Raw genomic sequence first — 19,679 nt, forward strand, 5'->3', positions numbered from 1 at the left:
CTATGTGCTCAGTGATAAGATATAAAATAGATTAACAAACAGATTTAGAGGTTAATAAATGGTTAATGAGGTTAATACTGAAATAAACAGAAGTTGCTACTGAACTTCACTGTCAGATGAGTTTAAGGGAAATCCACATTCATCAAACTCCAAATGCTAATCCTGCCACAGGACTGAATTACTGAATTCACTGTCCATTGAATGGTGTCTTCAGAACTTTGCTATTTAAATACCTGAATCACTCAATCAGAGATTCAATTCTTTCTGTATTTTTTCATGTATAAGATATGTTTCCCAGAGCAACTTCATTTTTTTCCTATGAAGTAAGTTAAGAATTACTTCTGAATCAGGCTCATTCCTTGAGTAAGACTCAGAACTGCACTGCTGAATATTTTATATTATCAGCATAAATTTTATCTCCTGGGGGCATGAAGATACATGACAGAAAGGCTCACTGAAGCCAGTGCGGTTTATTTAAAGACAATTAATTTGCCCCCAAAATATGATTGAAGTGAAAAACTACTCTAATTTTATAGTAACCTGCCTAGCACATGCCAAAACACTCTTATTGGATACACGCTTCTATATTGTATTTTCATGTTCTTTTGCTACAATTTTTCTTAATTCATTTGGGTTTGGGTCCTGCTGTTGCAGGACATGGCTGTCAGACACAACATGACTGACTAGATCTAGATGTATTAACATCTACCCTTTGCAAAAGGTTCATTCTTACTTTAATCTCCCAGCCATTTTTAAATAGTCTCTGAGTAGAAAATGTTTCCTTACTGAGCAGCTGGACCTCTTCAATTTGTACTAGAAGTTGCCAAAGGATTTGAATGACCCATTAGTTTCATTTTATGGAGCGTCAATTTGGATTCAAGTCAGAAGAAGACTTGTAAACTCACATGTAGTTTTATTTGAAAAAGCCTTGATGTTCTTTTCTGAATACAGTGGTTAACAGATTGGCTCAATAACCACTTAACGAGGAAGATATCGTCTAGGAACGAAGCACTAGAAAAGGATTACTACTAGATTACTGAGTTTAGTTCTTGTTCCTATTTGAAGGAACTACAAAATATGACCCAGTTCATTCCCTTATTAAGGGCCATCCTAACATTAGCTGACACTTTGTCCCTGTCTCCCTTTCCAGGATTCTGTTTTACAATTCACTGCTCTGGTAATCAGAAACTTAGGCAATTTCCAGCCTAGATGCATCCACTGATATTTTATGCTAAATTTGATGTGTGTGTGGATGCCTAAAAGTTTCAGTGAAATGTGTGGCTTGCAAAAATATATAACTTGAACTACTTTGGCAAGATAAACATTCACAATTTCATTGTTATTACTGTTATTACTGGAAAAATTGCTTAATATCTACCAAAAAACAAAGAATACAGAACAGTGGGAACTATATATATAATAATTAATGTTGTGTAGTAGATATCCCTAAGATATGAATCTAAGGGCTGTTCTAAGACATGGAGCAACATCCTTGGCCTACAGCCTAGAGAGGATATGAAGATACACAACAACATGTCCATAAGGCATTTCACCGTGCTTCAGCAGCCACTTTCTACAGGCTCATCTGATACAAACAGTGCTTCATCTCTGGTTATGAAGCTTGCTCTCCACTTAAATGCCAAGTTCTTAAAAAGTACTCCTCTGTTTCTAGCTTTTCTCATACATTGCATTAGTAGGTTTTGGGCAGTATCAAGAGCTGAAGTATGTAGAGACTAGCGATCTCCTTCAGAAAGAGCACTGGAGGAATAACAAAGCATGAAAATACACACTAAAACAAAGACTCCCTGCTTTGGGAGCACCCAGAACACCAGAAGCTCAGACAGTATCTGCAGGAAGCATCTCTAAAAGCCATTCTATTTATTCATTCCCAGAAATCAGCTCCTTGAGACAGGCTTGTGCCTAATACAGTGCAGGCATCTTTATGTTCTAACCGCAACCATTAGAAGAATGCCAAACACACTCAAGAACCAAGTCTCAGAACATAAACCAGCTGAACTTAGGCTCTGATTTTTAAATTAAATGAATGCATTGTAGAACTGTGGCAAGATATAGACGGCAGCAGGCCAAATTCCTGAATGAAATACTGTGTATTCCTTTGCAATAGCAACCCCAAAACTATTGTCCCAATTCTCATGCACACCTTTGGACAATCAGCTATGCTGACAGATGTCAGTTTGTGGCAATGAAATGCCAAAGCTTTCACAGCTTCATCTGTCACCTGATGGCAGCAGGAGACATGACAATATTCCAGCTGCTTAATGCCTTTGCAGAACACCTGAAAGAGCAACAAACAGAGCAGTCATTCTTTGGAAATGTGTCCACTCTGCTTTTCTCAATGCACAACACATTTACATCCATCCTGTGGTCCACCTTAAGCACTTCATTTGTTCTATGTAGCCTTCATAGCAGTGAATTCTCTCAGCCATAGACTGGGAATTTCACTGGAAAAAGGAGAGCTGCATTAAGAAGTTATTTCCACTGCTGGAGCTGATATGAAGTATGTGGTCATCAGAATAAAATTCTGTTCCTTTCTTCTAATTCAGTGTGTTGAAATCTTTGTTTTATGAGCCTGTAGATTTGTTTCCTCAAGAACAGAGTAACCTAAAATGCTATTTCTTCACTTAATAGTGCCATGAAGTAAGTGCAGCAGAACACTTTGTGGAATTAGCTTCAGTGAATATCTCTCCTCTTCTATCATTTCCAGCTGAAAACCATGGTAAGATAACTTAAACTTGTCATCGAGCTGATCTTCCATGCCTGGTCTAAAGGCAGTGCAATTTGGCATTTATTGCAATAGAGATTCTACCTCAATAGGTAGAATCTTCCTCTATAGAAAATATTGGCTGCTTGAAGCTTTTCAGAACTTTCTAGAATTACTTCTGAAGTAAATTGACTAAGGACTACATGGACAAGTAAATACGTGCATGCACACACAGCTGCATAAATGCACTTATTTATCACTGTGAAAAAAAGTCCATTGTAATTTTACTACTGACATTTTGTCCTTGCATTAAGCAGGAACCCAGGCACCAGCCTATGGTTGATCAGTGGCAAATGCTAGCTTTGTGATGACCAAGAGGTGTGTGATTTTAATGCCTCTCATTAATAGATCCAAAGAAACTTATGAGGTCTAACATTTGTTTCACAGACCAAATTTTTTAGCCTTTTTCATCTGTATCCTAACTCGTTTGCTTTTTTTTTTTTTTTTCTTCCATCAGCATGGCTGTACCAATGCAATGCTTCTTGGGTTTGGGCTCTTACAAAATGTTTGATGGTGACTATTTTAAAATAGAGCTGGTTAGAGTGAACAAGTCACAATTCATAAAAATTGGCTTCTGTACCTCTCCTATTTAAATTTTAGCTTTACAGGGTGTTAACAGCAATATAGAAATATTCTAAACACCAAAACTGATATATCTTTTTTCCATGTGTAAGAGAAACCGAACTCCCTTCAGAATTAGTCTCAGACATGCTGATTTAATAACTACATTCTCAGCTAGGGTATGCAGCAAAAGCTGAAGCCAAGATTTCAATGCCTGAGAGATATGTTTATCTTCTTTATACTAGCATAGTTTGCCTACATCCATACTTAATATATCCTTCAGAGTTAGGATTTGTATTTGCTCTTAAAGTCTACCCCCACATTATTTTATTGCAAATAGCAATTAGGATATAATTTTCAATCAAAGGAAATGGAGATTGGTTTGTTATCTTCATCTCTGTATCTTTGGGTCTAATACCTAAGATCTCCAGAAGAGGTTATGAAAATATTTCAAACAAAGTTTGCAAAACATTAAAATAAATGAATAGCATAAGAAGGATATATAATTTTCTATCTTGTTTGCACTGTTTTAATTCTGTGTAAATAAGATCTTAAAGCACACGAGTACTAATGAACATCTGAAACAGAATTGCTGCACATAAAGTGAGCATTGTCTCAGCTATGAATGAGAAGAAATCCTATTTACAAAATATGTGATCAGATTATAATTTACTATTATAATGCCTATGAACAAGTAAATGAATTAACACTGTGAGGTCAGCATTATTTTGTGCCATTTTATAACCCTCAGCATTTTACCTTAACTGTGTTATTAAAGCCCTCTCCATATGCATTTTGTTCACATAATTTAAGTATACTTTATGTCATCAAAGAATAATCATGATATGCAGCATACAGTGAAGTTACTCTCTATGTTGTTTTTTTTTCTTCCATAAACTCAGATTCCATCTTCAAATAAAGATGTACCATTTTGTTTTGAGTTACTTTCTTATCTCCTCTTCCACTCGCCCTTCCTAGATCCATGACTGCATGGTTCTGTTACACCTGTATCTTCATGTGCTCGCTGCTGATGGATCAACTTGACTCAAATTCATCAAATCCATATTGCAGATACAGAAAATGTAAATGCTTCTTTTTTTCCACATTATTTTTTTGAAATATATACTGAGATACTGAATGATTGTAGCAGAACACAGAACTGAACATTCTCCTCTGAAAGAAGCAGTGCTGGCTCTGCACCAACTTTTGATGAAATAGAAAAGTTATATGTACTTGATCATTGTTTCATGGAAACAAAAACATGGAAATACAGACCTTTACACAGAACATTCATGATTGGTCAGTCAGATTTATTCCTAAAGAAGCAAATTCTAGAGGCCTGATGTATATGCCTCTAGAAGATTCAAACCAGATGCATCCCTTGTGGTGCAACAACGACTGACTCATGCATATAATGTATGGTTATAAAATGATGGATGTTGGAGCCTTATAATGGAAAAAATGTAGAGGCCAGAGACAGGGATTGCACTGTACCTTGCCTGACAATCTGCAAGGGTTTATGGGCATGAAATTGGTACCACTGAGCAACGAGATTTAATTATTTTTGTTCTGTATGGTTAGAATCAATTCTCAGTTACAGAAAAGAAATTGCTCCTATTTGAATGTAAATTCTACCTCTCTTCTTTCCAGCAAGGCAGATAATTCCTTCTTGCACTGACAAATAACCAACTAATGCCTATTTTTTTTAAACATGAAGGTGTAAGTCTATGTAATCGTACTGAATCTGTTGAATCTCCTGAAGTATAAGTAAGCTTCAAGCATATTGAACCAACATTTGATAAGGAACTTCACACCCTAACAGTACATTTTGGAGACATCTCCTTTTCTTCCTCTCAGACCTCAAACTGGATTCACTTCATGCCCACTAGATAATACATAAAGCAAACAGCAAAATGTTGACCCCTATATACGCTTTTTGCGCCACTTGTGATTGTACAGATCTCAGCTGTATTCCATCAGCCATCTCCTTTCCAGACCACAGGTTCTGTGCTGGATTATTTGCTCCTTTTATGGAAAGCGGTGCGTACGTCTGATCATCCCTGCTTCCCCTCCAAGTCTCTTCCAGTCTTCAGTCAATGCTTTACCCATAAAAAGACTTCCAGTAACACAACTATGCCAGGGTAACAAAACAAGATAATGAGTACGACTGAATCAGAATTCAATATGTAGTTGCCACTGTAATGACAGTGTAAGTAGGATAAATATTTGGATGGTAAATCTCATTGTCAGCTAATTAAAAAAGCAAGAGCTGGTAAATCATAAATACAAAATAATTTACAAGCATTGTAAATGGAGTTCAAATACTATATTAGTATTAAAAATTTCTACAATTGCTGATTATTCAGAAGAGGAAAGTTTGTCTCACTGTATAACTTCTTAACTTATCATCAATGTAAATAATTGCCTCTGCAACAACTTCAATTTGTATGTTGTCTTTTAACAAATGAAGTAATTTCCTATCTGATTACTGACCTGGAAAGTTTCTCAATTTATAGGCTAAGTTTAAGGTCAGAACACTAAACAATGCATAGTTCAAGCTAATCTCTTATTTTAAGAACAACATCTGGCTTCATATTGTTGAGATCCGCTGTTTAAATTTTCAAAACAAGGCATATAATTTTCATAATAAAAACAGTGTAAAAAGGAAATTACAGAGATTCAACAGATATCCCACTGGGAGCATGAAATCCTAAGAATGACAATATCTAGCTAAAATACACGTAGTCCATTTTCTAACAGATTAATTTCATCATTAGATATTAACAAATTACTCAGTTGATGTTTTTATAGGACATTTTAAAATGAGACAGTACAATTTGTGTTGTTCTTTCCGTAAAGCAGCTACGAAATCTGCAGTCTGGAGAAAGCACATGTGCGTATCATTGAAACAGAAGTTATTATTTTTAAGGATTTCTGTTGGTAAGAAATAGATTTCAGAATTACACTGAGGCATATTGTTGTGCCTCTAAGAGACAATGGAATGTAGCAATCTATCAGCAGCACATGAAGAACCTCATGTAATAGAATAAAAGAAGTTTAACTATTCCATTGAGCTAGCCATGCTTGGTCATGTAAGTATGACATTCAACTAAAGGCTGGCTAAATAAACAGAAAGTGTTACCTGAAAACCCACATTAGCAGCAGGAAAAATATGTAATAAATATAATTTGGTGAAGGATTTGTAGAGCAAGGGAAAGAGAATAATAGTAGCAGTTTAGGTTGTAATTTGCACAGTACAGTGCAGTAGAATGTAAAGCTGTCTTACAATTGTTCAGAGTCAATGCAGAGGGCAGAATTTGAAATTCATTAAAATTCACGGAAGTAAAGAAAAATAAAATGAAAAGGACTGTAAAAAGAAAATCACATCACACAAAAGGTGGTGACTCACTGGAACAGGTTGCCCAGGGTTGTGGATGCCTCATCCCTGGAGGCATTCAAGGCCAGGATGGATGTGGCTCTGGGCAGCCTGGTCTGCTGGTTGGTGACCCTGCACACAGCAGGGAGTTGGAATTAGATGATCATTGTGGTCCTTTTCAACCCAGGCCATTCTATGATTCTATGACCGTATAAAAGTGTAGAATAGTGTAATGAAGAATGAATGAAGTTGCACAGAGTAAAATATCATCTATTTGGACATGGTTAATTTGAAGAATAGAGAGGCTTCCAGGAAACATCAAGAGAAGAGATTAAGCTTTACCTGAATCCCAGTGTCATTAATGTTTTTGCATTCCAATAGAGAAAGCTGCTTGATTTTTCCATGGTGGCCAAGGGCTCTCAAACCCGAAAAAATTCCAGAAAAAAATAAAAATCAAAACATGCAATTATATATAATTGCTTTTACCATGCTCATACGTTCAGTGTTTGCATATTAAATGTTCTATCTAAGAATTATAGCATCTTTTAAGACACACACAAAAAAATAATCCCACAGAGCACCTTCACAGAACTTCACAGCTTTTTACAAAGAGGATTGGAGATGTTATATAAATGAGCTGCCTGAGGTTACACACAGAAATCCTTACACGGTAAGAACTGTAGTCTGAATTTCCATTCTAAGATATTGAAAATAACTTTCCTATTGGCTGGAATTATTTTCTAAATCAAAATAAAAGTAATTCTTATTGTTGTCTAGTTAACCTCTGATTCTGAAGCATTTCTTCAGGATTTTCATGGATGCAACAGAACAGCTAGTCTTATTTTATCTACTTCTATTGGGACCACATGAATGCTAGATTCTTGCGAGCATCTTCAGCAGAATGCATGTAGTTTATCTTCTGATTTTTTCCTGAAGTACACAAAAAGGTCAAGAATTCTTTACAGAAATAATATATTGAAGAAAAAAAAAAAAAAAAAATCTGCTCAGAAAGAAAGAAACAGGAGAATAATAGTACAATGTGAAAAATACTTCCATGGGACACAGCACAATCATAAAACAAAATAGATTTATGGATCTCCATCGAAATTTGAGTTTGAAAGAACTTTTCATTGTTGGTTTTTTTTTTTGCTTTTGTTGAAAGAAGAAAATACTACTTGCTGAAACCATGAAATATCTTAAAATTGCTGCCTTTAGGATTTGCTTATCTGTGGGCTCTTATGACTACAGCTATGATTACAACAACAAATTTTGACTACAAGAAGACAACACTTGAAATGGTGGCATCACACTCATAGGTAAATACTACTTTAAAAAAAAACAACAACAAACAAACAAACAAAAAAAACCAACAAAACATATTAAAGACAATTGAGAGGTGGCAACTTCAGTAAATTCCTACTTCAGGAGTGCAAAAGGATCAGAAGTTGCTTTGTCTTTTTCACTGCTTGTACACCAGGTTACAGGGCCTTGTTCTGAATTTCAGCTCTAAATCTGAAGGAAAATTAATTGTTGATTTTTGTAACGTATTTTTATATTTACAGCAGAGTATCTGTGTTCCTCATATCATTAAACAAACTTTACTGAAAAACAAAAGTTATCGCTTCAGTCTGTATGGTTAAAAAATGATCTAATTAGGCACTGAACTGCGCTGCGCAGAGCAAATATCATACTGAAAAACTAAGCACGTGTAAATAGTGTCTGGAATCCAGATGTGGACACTGCAGAGATAATGCTGGGAGAGTGCGCCTGGAGTTCAGATTTTACGAATGCCTGAAATCTCACAGGCTGAATAAAAACAAAACAAAGAAATGGAACAATGAAATAGATTTCCAACCCTGGTTGCTTATGAAAACAGAGAAATCTGCATTTTTTCCTCAGCAGACACATTTATATGGTAACCATTGTTTTCAACAGCATCATGAAAATCAATAGATTTCAAAGTTTTGTTGACCAGAGCAGTCCTATTCAAGGCAACAAAAGATTATGTACTTTATCCCCAAATATGTTTATTTCAAAACTTGAATTCCTTACAGAAGAGACTGACAGTGATAGGTGTGACCTTGTGAACAAAATTTCTTCATCCAGTTCTCTTTATCCAAAAGTGGCCCAACTTCATGGTATTTGGAAACGAAATATGAAATAATTAATATTGCTAAAAGACAACAATGACTGCTGCTATTACTTCAAAGCTAATCTACAATAACGTTATATGATGATACTAACGTTGTGTCACAATAAGATTATTTTTATGATAACAATCAAGGTCTCCTCTGAGGGGCTTCTTTAATAACAGTAGATTTGAGAAAGGAAAAGGCTGAAGATATGGAATACAAGGAATGTCATTATGAACTGTCAATCACACAGACAAATTACAAAACTGACATTTCCAACAATAAACCTCTTCATGCAAGTTCAGTGCAAGAATCTACATGAAGTTTAAATTTAAATCTAAAGTCTGAAGTCAGATTTAAATCTAACAGAGGTATAGAGTAGCTAATTATCCCTAGTTTTTCTAGAATTCCTGATTTGGTCAGTAGTATTCTCTGAAAAACAACATCAGGGATTCCCATCTGGAATACTGACCTATTTCTGAGACTTCTGTCTCCTATACTAAGCCTCCAGACATTTTTACAAGATATGGTCAGAGCTATGATATTATCATCAGAACTCCTGGAAACATATGTCAGCAGAACAGACACGATGCAGCATAAAGAATATGACTTCTGCTCTACAGGCTTTCAAAACCGTCATTCTTTAGCATAAAGAAATCTCCTCATGTCTCTTGGATCAACGCTCCAGTGCCACAGAGAAAGGGAATATTTTGTCCCACATCTCTTGTATGTCATATTTATTGCCATCTCTATTTGGAAAACAACTTTATAAGAAATATTTCACCCTTTGCTAATACCTGTTTTTTCCAAGCAACTGAGTTTTATTGCATTGTTCTATTTCAGTTACTTCATGTAAGGCCTACAAACACTTGCAGAACATCATTTGTTATTATTTCACCAAAGTTTTGTAAATGAAAAGATGAAAATCTACTGCAACATCTGGTGAGGGTCTTTTGTTGTTTGAGATGAAAGTCACCTATGTCTTACCAGAGAACAATTCTTTATTATCTGTATTCACCAACTGCAAGTGTATGCCTTCCAACTGCAGAGTGCAATGAATGTGCTGTGCTATTTTCAACTTCTGAGATTTCTGTTCACATATCTCTTGGTAACCCTAAAGGTCAGCATCTGTAATGTATCTTTGTCTTCATGTTCCAGAGACAAGCAGATGTCTCTTCCTGCGCATTCCCTAAATCAAAGAGACTGACTTCAAAGTCACCCCTATCCTGGAAGAGCTCTTAAGAAGTAGCTTCCACCTTCCATTTGAGAGAGATTTAAATTGAAATGGCTCAGCTCATTCTCTAAAATGCTTCGATTTCTGCACATACCAGCCATACTCTAGCACCAGTTTCAAGCGCTTTCTAGTAGAGCAGAACATAACTGAGATCTTGCAGTATCATTTTGCTAATAATAATTTGTAGATGGCAGAACTGAGTTCTGTTTCTTCTGTTTCTGATAACACTTTCTGGAAACCTGGTAAATTTGTAACAAATGTAGCTGTGTTGTCTGCAGTACCTGAGCTAATATAAAGGTGCGTCAGATTTGTTTAGAGGAGCAGTAAACACATTTTTAGCAGAAATCTCCCTATATGACTTTGTGTATAATACATTCCTTAAATGTATTATTACTTAATTACTTAATTTCTGTATCTAACACCATTTGTGGCTAGACAAAATCTTGACTTGTGAAATACAGTTGCTATTGTTTCTTGATGCTGAGTCCAGACAACGGGACTTCTACTGTGACTAATTGTTTTGTCAAAACATTGAGCCCAAAACAATTGACTGCAATATCTCCCTGGGGTAGTCTCCTATTTCTAGGAAGAAGTAAGTTACTAATTCTTCAGGCCAAATTCTCTTCCTCTGCTTTCCCAAGAAAACTGGACTGCTAGCATTTGAATTTGGAGCTTGCTTGAATGTTTATCATTTCCTTCTGCCTGCTTTATCTAGAAATCAAATGCAACCAATTCATTTGCAGTCTGTTGCTGCTTATAGATAATATTTTCTTCCTAACCTTCACAAGGCTCTTCCTCAGTCCTAATACTCTAATTTTCTAACAGACCAAAATGTGGAGCAACGCTATGGATTCATGACACCATAAATCCTGAATCCCTCAAAGACTGCAAAAAAAAGAAAAAAAATATTACTCTAAATAACTGCATAAAGCCAAGATGTATTTTTCCCACTGTGAACCGTTTAGAAACATCTTATTGATATATTAGTAAATATTTATGTTGCAGCATGGCCTTAAGGCACAGCCAGTATCTGAAAATCATTAAGTACAAACACATAGGAAAAGAAAGTAGAATTGTTTATAGAGCCATCATGTAACCACTACTGCATAGTTCCCAAGGATTACAAATTATCCTCAAATTTGAAGGCAAATTTGAAATGGCCATGACGCAAAAAAATCTGTGACTGATTAAGTGACTTGATGTCACATTTGATTCTTGAGGAGGAATGACAACCAGAAGAGAGAATGGGACCTTGGGTCATTACAAAGAGAGACTTTCACGCGTAACAGCCACTATGGAAGAAGATGAAGAAATAACTGGTAGAAAACTTCTTCACAAACTCCGTATTTACTTTTTGTCTTCTAATTTTAGAAATGTATCAGAGTTCTTTCAATTTTTAAAGTATTTTATCTGTTTTTTATCCTTAAGGCTATCTTATTCCCTCTCGTTATTACACAGAGTGTGATTTACCAGTGACAACAAGTTTCCCTGATTGGCATATACAGTTTTTCTTGCTGTACAGTGTATATTTGTATGTCAGGAGTCAAGTGATTTACTTTAACCATTCCTTTTTTATTCTTTGTTATGCTTCCTCTGACTGTCTAAATCCTGCTTGACTTCTTGAAAGTCCCACTATTTCAATATTTAACGATTTTTTCTATCAAAAGAAGATGGGTGGTCCAGACCATGTGCATTAGCAACTTGTGTCAGAATTAAGATGAACACTGCGCAGCTGCTCGCTTTCAGACTCACGGCTGGAGCAAAATTGCAAAGGCTGCATCACATCAAACATCAGAAATAGTTTACGACATTTTAATAAAAATATGGAGAGTAACAGAACAAATCTTATAACTAGAGCTGCTTCACCATCTCATGGAAGCATTTCCACTGAATCACCGGGACTGATTTTACATGACAAACAGGTTTGGAGATGACTGACAGTGTTCCCATCACAGTAATAGAATAGGCAGTCCTCACACACATACAGCTGACATCCCCTTCTGAGGATGGTATTTGTTTTCATGAATGAATGGTCTTTGGCTTTGACTTACCAAGACACTTAGGCACACGTACAAAGTTAAGTAAGTGATGAAATTTCTTGACTTATCTACTACTGACTGATAGATTCTGGACAAATAGAATACATTTCTGCAAACATGAGAGACTACCCTTTTTTTTTTTTTCTCCTAAGCAGTATATTTTATTATAACTGTGAGTCTACAATGACTCTACAGTATTTTTCTGTATTAACAAGCTCTCTCGTCAGGCAAAAGTTTGAGCCAATATATTTCTTCCAAATGCAACAAATTCTCTGAATGAAAGACAGACTTCAACAGGAACATTTCTGTCCCAAAGAAACTATTGAAGAGAAAGGTACCAACAGTGGAAAAACAAAACAAAACAAAACCCTTTCCATTTTGATTATAGTCTTAATTAAGTCAGTCATACACGAAGTACAAATCTGTAAGAAAATCTAACTCTAATGTATCTTTTCTCCTCTGTTCTTCCCCTAAGTACATGTTGGTATTATCATTACAGTAAATTCTGCTCTGCTTTGGTGAGCCGAATGATTCTGCCATCATCTGAAAAACAAAAAAATGAACATTCTCTGCATACTGCAGACTTATGTTGTACATAATGCATGTATCACAAACCAAGATAGAAAAAAAAAAAGAAAAAAAGTCTTACAACTTCTCTTTGTCAGCATAGTGCAATAGAGTCAATTACTGAATGTAAATAACTGTTTTCTACTACATTTTTCAAGCAATTTGGACACAGTACTTGAAAAAGAATCTTAATACAACTCCATTAATATGCTGATAAAATGAATAATAGTAAGTCAAAACATACAAATAATAGTTCTTTTATAAAGCAGATTGATCTATTTCTTTCCATCAACTCATGTTGTAAGATTAGGAAATATATTTATTACAAATATGAGCCATACAGTTAAACACATTAAACAGTGAAAACCCACAGATTTCTAGTTAGCAAGGCACTGAGATCAGAAATGACAAGCATGATAAATGGTCAATATCCAGCTTAGTTTATCTGTCTTGTGGGAGGGAAGAAACTGAATGCCTTAAAAATGCAGTGTAAGCAGAAGAGCTTGGATTATTGCCGACGGCATGGGTTGTGCTATGTGAAAACTAGAGGAAGAAACAATGCAGCACTTTAAGAGGCTGTGTATGGATTACAGAAAGAGAGAAAACATTTGTGTCGAAAGACTGTGGGACGGTAATTCAAGGCCTGTGAAGGCAATGTAATTTTAATACATAAATATCTTATAATATTTAAAATAAGCACATTAAATGAAGTCTCCTTGGATTTCCCAATTCTCTTTTTTTTAGCTAAGTTTGTTTTCTGTTTGTTTTTGTTTTGTTTTGTTTTGTTTTGTTTTTTAAATAATTTTCAGGCCTCTGTGAGGGATAAGGGCTTTTTTTTTTAAAAAAAGACTTTACTGTTTGTACTAACAGTAAAGTTTTGGATCAGAATTCTGACTGAGCAGCAACTGAATGAACACAGCAACAGTTTTCTTATGAAGTCATAGAATCATTCACTTCTTCATGAAGTTTCTGCTAGATTTCAGTGTTCACTGAAGAGTTTGCCTGAAATGCAAAAGTAACAGCAGAGCTGGCTCTAAACCCTGCACACAAGGCAGGATCTGCCAAGAACATCTTATGTGGAGGCCTGCTATGTTTAACCTGGCTCCTGCACTTGCTATATTGCTTTCCAGAGTCTTAGCAACTTGACAGTTTGAAGACACCTTGTTTGCAATTCTTTCACGCGAGATTATTTTTCTAGACCACAGCATAGTGCAGTCCCTCTATTAGAACTAAGACTTTAATCATAAAATCTATCTTGTGGAAAGTACATTTTTTGAAAATTTAACCTTTAAAAACGCCAACTTTTCAGCTTTCCTCAGGCCTAATCATCCTGGAGAAAAAAAATAAATCGGTTTAGTGAACATTTTTTATGGATCAGGTTCAGAGCTGTCAAATATCCTTTTTGTTTGTTTCTTTTTCTCTCTTTCAAATATGAAAAATGTCCAAAGTGAGAATTACCTTTTATTAGGTACTGCCTCTGTATGGGAAAACATTGTATTACACATTTCTAAAATAGGTTTTAATGATATTGGAACTCCAGTGCTTCATATACATGCGAGTTTTTAACTGGTTAAGTTTGTGATCTCAAGGAACGCAGGCTGTCAAAGAGCAGAGTCAGGACACTGAATTTCATGAGACCGAAATTCAGACTGTTTAAGGAACTGTTGGATGAGGTCCTCTGGGAAACTGTCCTTAGGGACAAAGGAACAGGACAGAGCTGGCAGTGCTTTAAGGATGCCTTTCTGAGAGCACAAGAGCTCTTGATCCCCTCAGAATAAGAAATCAGGCGCACAGGCAGGAAACCAGCATGGCTAAGCAAGGACCTACTGGTCAGGCTGACAGAAAAAAAAGGAAAAGTATAAGCAGTGGAAGCAGGGATGGGGGGGCCTGGGAAGACTATAGGGATGCTGTCCATTGGTGCGGGGATCAGATTAAGAACACCAAAGTGCATATGGAGATGAGGGATGTGAATAACAACAAGGGTTTCTTTAGATATATTGGGCAGAAGAGGCAGGCATGAGAATGTCAGTCTCTGATAAATAAGAAGGGAGAGCTGGCCTCATCAGACATGGAGAAAGCTGAAGTACTTAACAGGTTCTTTGCCTTTGTCTTCACTTCCAGTCAGGCTTTCCAAGCCTCTCGTGTCCCTGAACTTCTAAATGAGGGTTGGGGGAGCAAAATCCCTCCCAGTGTAAGAGCAAAGCAAGACAGAGACCACTTCACAAGGCTGAATGTGTAGAGGTCAATGAGGCCACATGACACACATCTGAAGGAACCGGCTGATGTGGTTGCCAAGCTGCTCTTCATCACATCTGAAAAACTGTTGCTATTAGGCAAGGTCCCCAGCGATTGGAAAAATGGAAACATCACTCCCATATTTAAGAAAGTAAGAAAGGAAGACCTGGGAAACTACAGGCTGGTGAGCCTCAAATCTCTGCCCGGGAAGACTGTGGAGTGGATCCTGCTGGAAGAGAAGTTAAGATACATGAGGGATGAGGAGGTGGTCTGACACAGCCAGTACGGCTTCACCAAGTGCAGATCTTGCCCAGCCAAGTGGCTTTCTGTGATGGAGTGATGGCACACAAAACAGCAACTGATGTTTTCTGCCTGGACTTGTGCAACATTTTTGACATGGTTTCGCATCACATCCTTATCTTTAAATTGAAGAGACACGTATTTGAAGGCTGGATAAAGAATTGGTTGGATGGTCACAGCCAGACTGTTGTTAATGTCCAGGTGGAGGCTGGTCATGACTGGTGTCCCCTAGGGGTCTGTATTGGGAAGTTTGCTCTTCATCTTTACCAGTGACATAGACAGTGGGATTGAGTGTACCCTCAGCAAGTTTGCAAGTGACACCAAGCTGACTGGTGCAGTTGTTACAACTGAAGGAAGAGATGCCATCCAGAAGGACCTGGACAGGCTTGAAAAGTGAGTGCACAAGAATCCAGTGAGGTTCCGTAAGGCCAAGTGCAAGGTGTTGCACTTGGGTTGAGGCAATCCCAGATATAAATACAGACTGGGAGAAGAACTCACTGAGAGCAGCCATGAGGAGAAGGACTTGGGGGAGCCTGATGGACGAGAACCTGGATATGAATCAGCAGTATGCACTTGCAGCCCAGAAGGCCAGGAGTATCCTGGGCTGCATAAAAAAAGAGTGGTAACCATCAGGGAGAGGGAGGTGATTGTCCCATTCTATTCTGTTCTTGTAAGGCCCCATCTAGAGTGCTGTGTGCAAGTTTGGGACCTTCAGTACAGAAGGGATGCAGAGCTGTTGGAGCAGGTCCAAAGGAGGGCCCCAAAGATTATCCAAGAACTGGAGTACCTCTCCTATGAAGAAAGGTTGAGGGAGCTGGGCTTGTTTAGGCTGGAGAAGGCTCTGGGGAAACCTCATTGCAGCCTTGAAGGGAGCTTACAAGCAGGAGGGGGATGGATAGACATAAATTATGGTCTGATAGTGACAAGACAAGGGGGGATGTCTTAAAACTAAAAGAGGAAGATTCAGGTTGGATGTTAGGAAGAAGTTTTTTACTCAGAGGGTGGTGAGGTGCTGGAATGTATTGCAGAGAGAGGTAGTGGATGCCCCATCTCTGGAGGCATTCAAGGCCAGGTTGGATGGGATCCTGGGCAGTCTCATCTGGTGGGTGTCAGGGGGGTTCTGGAAGTCTAGATAAATAGTAAACAGATTTTATTTTTTTATTATATATGTAAGTACCATATCTGAGATGCAGGTTCCAGAGAGATCAATAGATATCACTGACAACATATTTCCCAAAGCTTCAATTCCAGCATCAGTCACATTTTTACAGTGATGTAGATTAAGGTAGGTCATTGATGACATCTAAATTAAATTTATAATAAATAAATAAATAAACCATAATTGTTGGCTTTCCATTTTTTAAAGAGAAATGTAGTATAACAAGTACATTTTTGAAATAATCCCTGTGATTTTTTTAAAGGGTGCATATGAAAATAGACTCTCTAGACCCATGGGTTTGTACCATGCTCTTGACATCTATGTTATGTTGGTACATCCAGAGACTACATTCATAATGTACAAGTATTGCAAATACCTCAAACCATGAAGGCATTGCAAGGTTCTGCAAATCTGCACACATGGAAGATGGAATTTTACTTCCTCAATAACATTAAGTTGCGTGTTCCCATTACGAAACCGAAAGGTCTAAGAAGTTTACCCCTTCAAACTGCTAATGCATCTCTGCTCAGAGCTTTAGGGGCAAGACTCCATAAAAAAATCAGAGATGGCATTCGCTTACAAGCAAGCATGCTATAATTGTTCACAACTAATGTTATGAAAGTATAAACAAGGGGCCTGCTGAGACATCAAGTAATGAGTGGAAAGACTGACTCCAAACTTCTCTTGAGATTTAGAAATTATATTTTGATTGCCAATACTAATACTCCTTCTGAGAACCAGGAAATGAAGGACTTTAACAACTGAATAATTTTTGTTTGTACAGACGTGATTATTTATTGGGCTTACAAAAATGAGACACAGACATACTAATCATTTAATGCAGTTTTGTTACTGACAACAATCTCTTAAGTCCTTTCTTCATAAAATTAAGATGTCTCAGGTTTCCATATTTATATTGATGAATTCTTCATGGTATAATGGATCATTTTAAGATACTTACAATAACAAAAGGGACTAGCAAGGGGCTACTGCAAGGAACTAGCACAAACTAGCAAGGGACTAGTGCAAACTTCTGTATATAATCAGTTGTGTATTTATGTCTATTTATTAACATAATAAGAACTTTGACATTAAAAACATATTGAAAGTCTAATCACATCAGAAAAATATTGTACTGGGCAATGGTACCTTTGTGCTATTTCTTTGACAGAAGCATCAGTGACATGGATACAGTTAGCCAAATTCAGCTCTCTCAGCTCAGCTCCTGAAGAACCTCGTACAAATGGCCGTACACCTCCATTGCTGATTCTAAATAAGAAATGCAAACAATATCCATAGAAAGTATTTTTCCTGTTCTATACAATTCAACGTTTAATTTAAATTCAGTAGCCTACATTATAGATAAGGAAAAAAGAATATTGATAATTTTAAATGCCCTTTTAAATGAAAAAAAAGAATAATTTATGTCTTGATTCAGCTGCTTTTTGTGACTGCTAAAAAACAGAACTTACTGAAATAAATTCTACTGGAAATTACGAGAACTTCCATTACTGCCATCTTTCAGATATGATTGCACCTCAAAAGACAGCTTGGAAAACTTACCTAGGAGATATCAGAACCCTTTTAACCCTTATTTCGGAGCAATATTTGTTATTGATATAATATTTGGTATTAGATGTTCTTTTTTTAAAAAATTTAAATAATAGAAATCATTTAAATGAAAAATAATCTTGCAGCACAGAAGCAGAAGACAGAGGTTGTACCTGTATGTACACATAGTAGCTACTCTGTATATGCACTCTGACTGAAGAGTCATTTCTTTGAGTCTTCCACTCAATCAACTGCATGCCAGACACACAACTCTCCAATTCCTAGCATACAAATAAGTTATGAAAGATTAGTAAACAGAAAATCCATCATTCAACTTGAGAGGCTTGGAAGGCTAACACTACAACTTGGTAAGTGCTCCAGTACTGCTCCTTTCTTTGATAATACTACTTGCACACTTAGCTTTCCAACTCACTCTCAGTTTTTCTTCTATGTTCCCTAATAAACAAAATATCCAAAATGTGTGTGGGACAGAATCATATTTTATCCTGTACAGTTTGTTGCAGCACAAACAATCACAGCAAATCCCAGAGTATTTGAAACATACGGGTGAGAACAGCACTGCTGAAATAACTGCAGTGAACACATATGTTAAGCTTTTTGTCAGTTGAGTAATCATGTAAGAACACAAATCACACACTGCTTTACTTGGATTAACATACAAGAAGACAACATATGTAAGTGGAGAAAATATGCCAGCAGTTTGAATCACTGCACTGCCTGTGCTTTTAGTCAGCTTTTTACTCACATCTCTATTTTTCCTTAATTCCAATAATCATGACAAGCTTTTTCTTCATTTTTACATGTAGTCAAACACTTAGTATAATTTTAAGAATTCTGAATTGTTAGATTTGCTATTTCTGTCCCATTCATTCCTCAAAAAGTAATAGTAACAATAATAATAACTCCATGTGACTTCTAATTTAGAAAAAGTTGGACAAAAATAAAATGGCAACGAAAAAAGGGAACTGATTAGGAGTATTAATATCTTAAAAACAACATATTTCAGAATCTGTTCCCAAGATTGTACCACCGCCATGGTGTTCCCTTTGATTTCTGTGATAAATTCTTATATGTTGCTGATTCAGAGCACATTTTTCTAACAACATACTATCCAAATAAGAGAAAAATAAATGCTAATAATTCCCTTTTATATTCTCATCTCTCTTTTCTTAAGAAACACTTTGCAAAGTTTATATTTGTTACAATCTATAGCTCTGCTAATGGTGAAAACTTTACAAATAACTGCAAATATATTTTTTAAAATACAGTTTAATAATAGCTTTATAATGGTTTTTAAAATTTTGTTAATATAATTCAATAAATGTTTGGTTTTATGAGCAGTGAACAAGTGTGTGGGCATCATCACAGCACAGGGAGCAAACACACTGGAAATCCAGCCTTCTTAATGCTAAACTAGAATATTCAGGCAATTGTCCCATCCTTACAACTGAACTTTCAAAATGATGTCACAGTTTTATTCAGCACTTCTCAGCACATCTACATGCAACGTTATCAGATTCTGTCCATATTTTTATGCATTAAAACAGAATCCCGAAAACTTAATGTGATTGTAGAATTTTTAAGAGCAGTAGCAATTCTATTTTATTCATGATATTTTATATGTCTGTTGATTTTGAAATGCTGGGGAGGTTGCCTTTCCTGTTCCCATCCTCCCTTAACTCCATCACCATGCCATAGAGTGGGAATAAGTGTTCAACTTTG

The 19,679-nt window shown here is 36.4% G+C and overlaps 1 protein-coding gene across 1 annotated transcript in view; it reads right to left on the bottom strand.

Annotated features, from left to right (window-relative positions):
* The window catches only part of FBXL13 (F-box and leucine rich repeat protein 13), a 76,395-nt gene that overhangs the window by 6,972 nt on the left and 49,744 nt on the right, over window positions 1-19,679 (bottom strand). The window contains 4 exon segments of the mRNA XM_048933247.1: window positions 2,162-2,296; window positions 7,062-7,149; window positions 16,408-16,529; window positions 17,522-17,654. Of these exon segments, the coding sequence (XP_048789204.1) occupies window positions 2,162-2,296; window positions 7,062-7,149; window positions 16,408-16,529; window positions 17,522-17,654 (478 nt within the window).

Source organism: Lagopus muta, chromosome 1 (genome assembly GCF_023343835.1).
Source record: "Lagopus muta isolate bLagMut1 chromosome 1, bLagMut1 primary, whole genome shotgun sequence".
NCBI classification, from domain to species: domain Eukaryota; kingdom Metazoa; phylum Chordata; class Aves; order Galliformes; family Phasianidae; genus Lagopus; species Lagopus muta.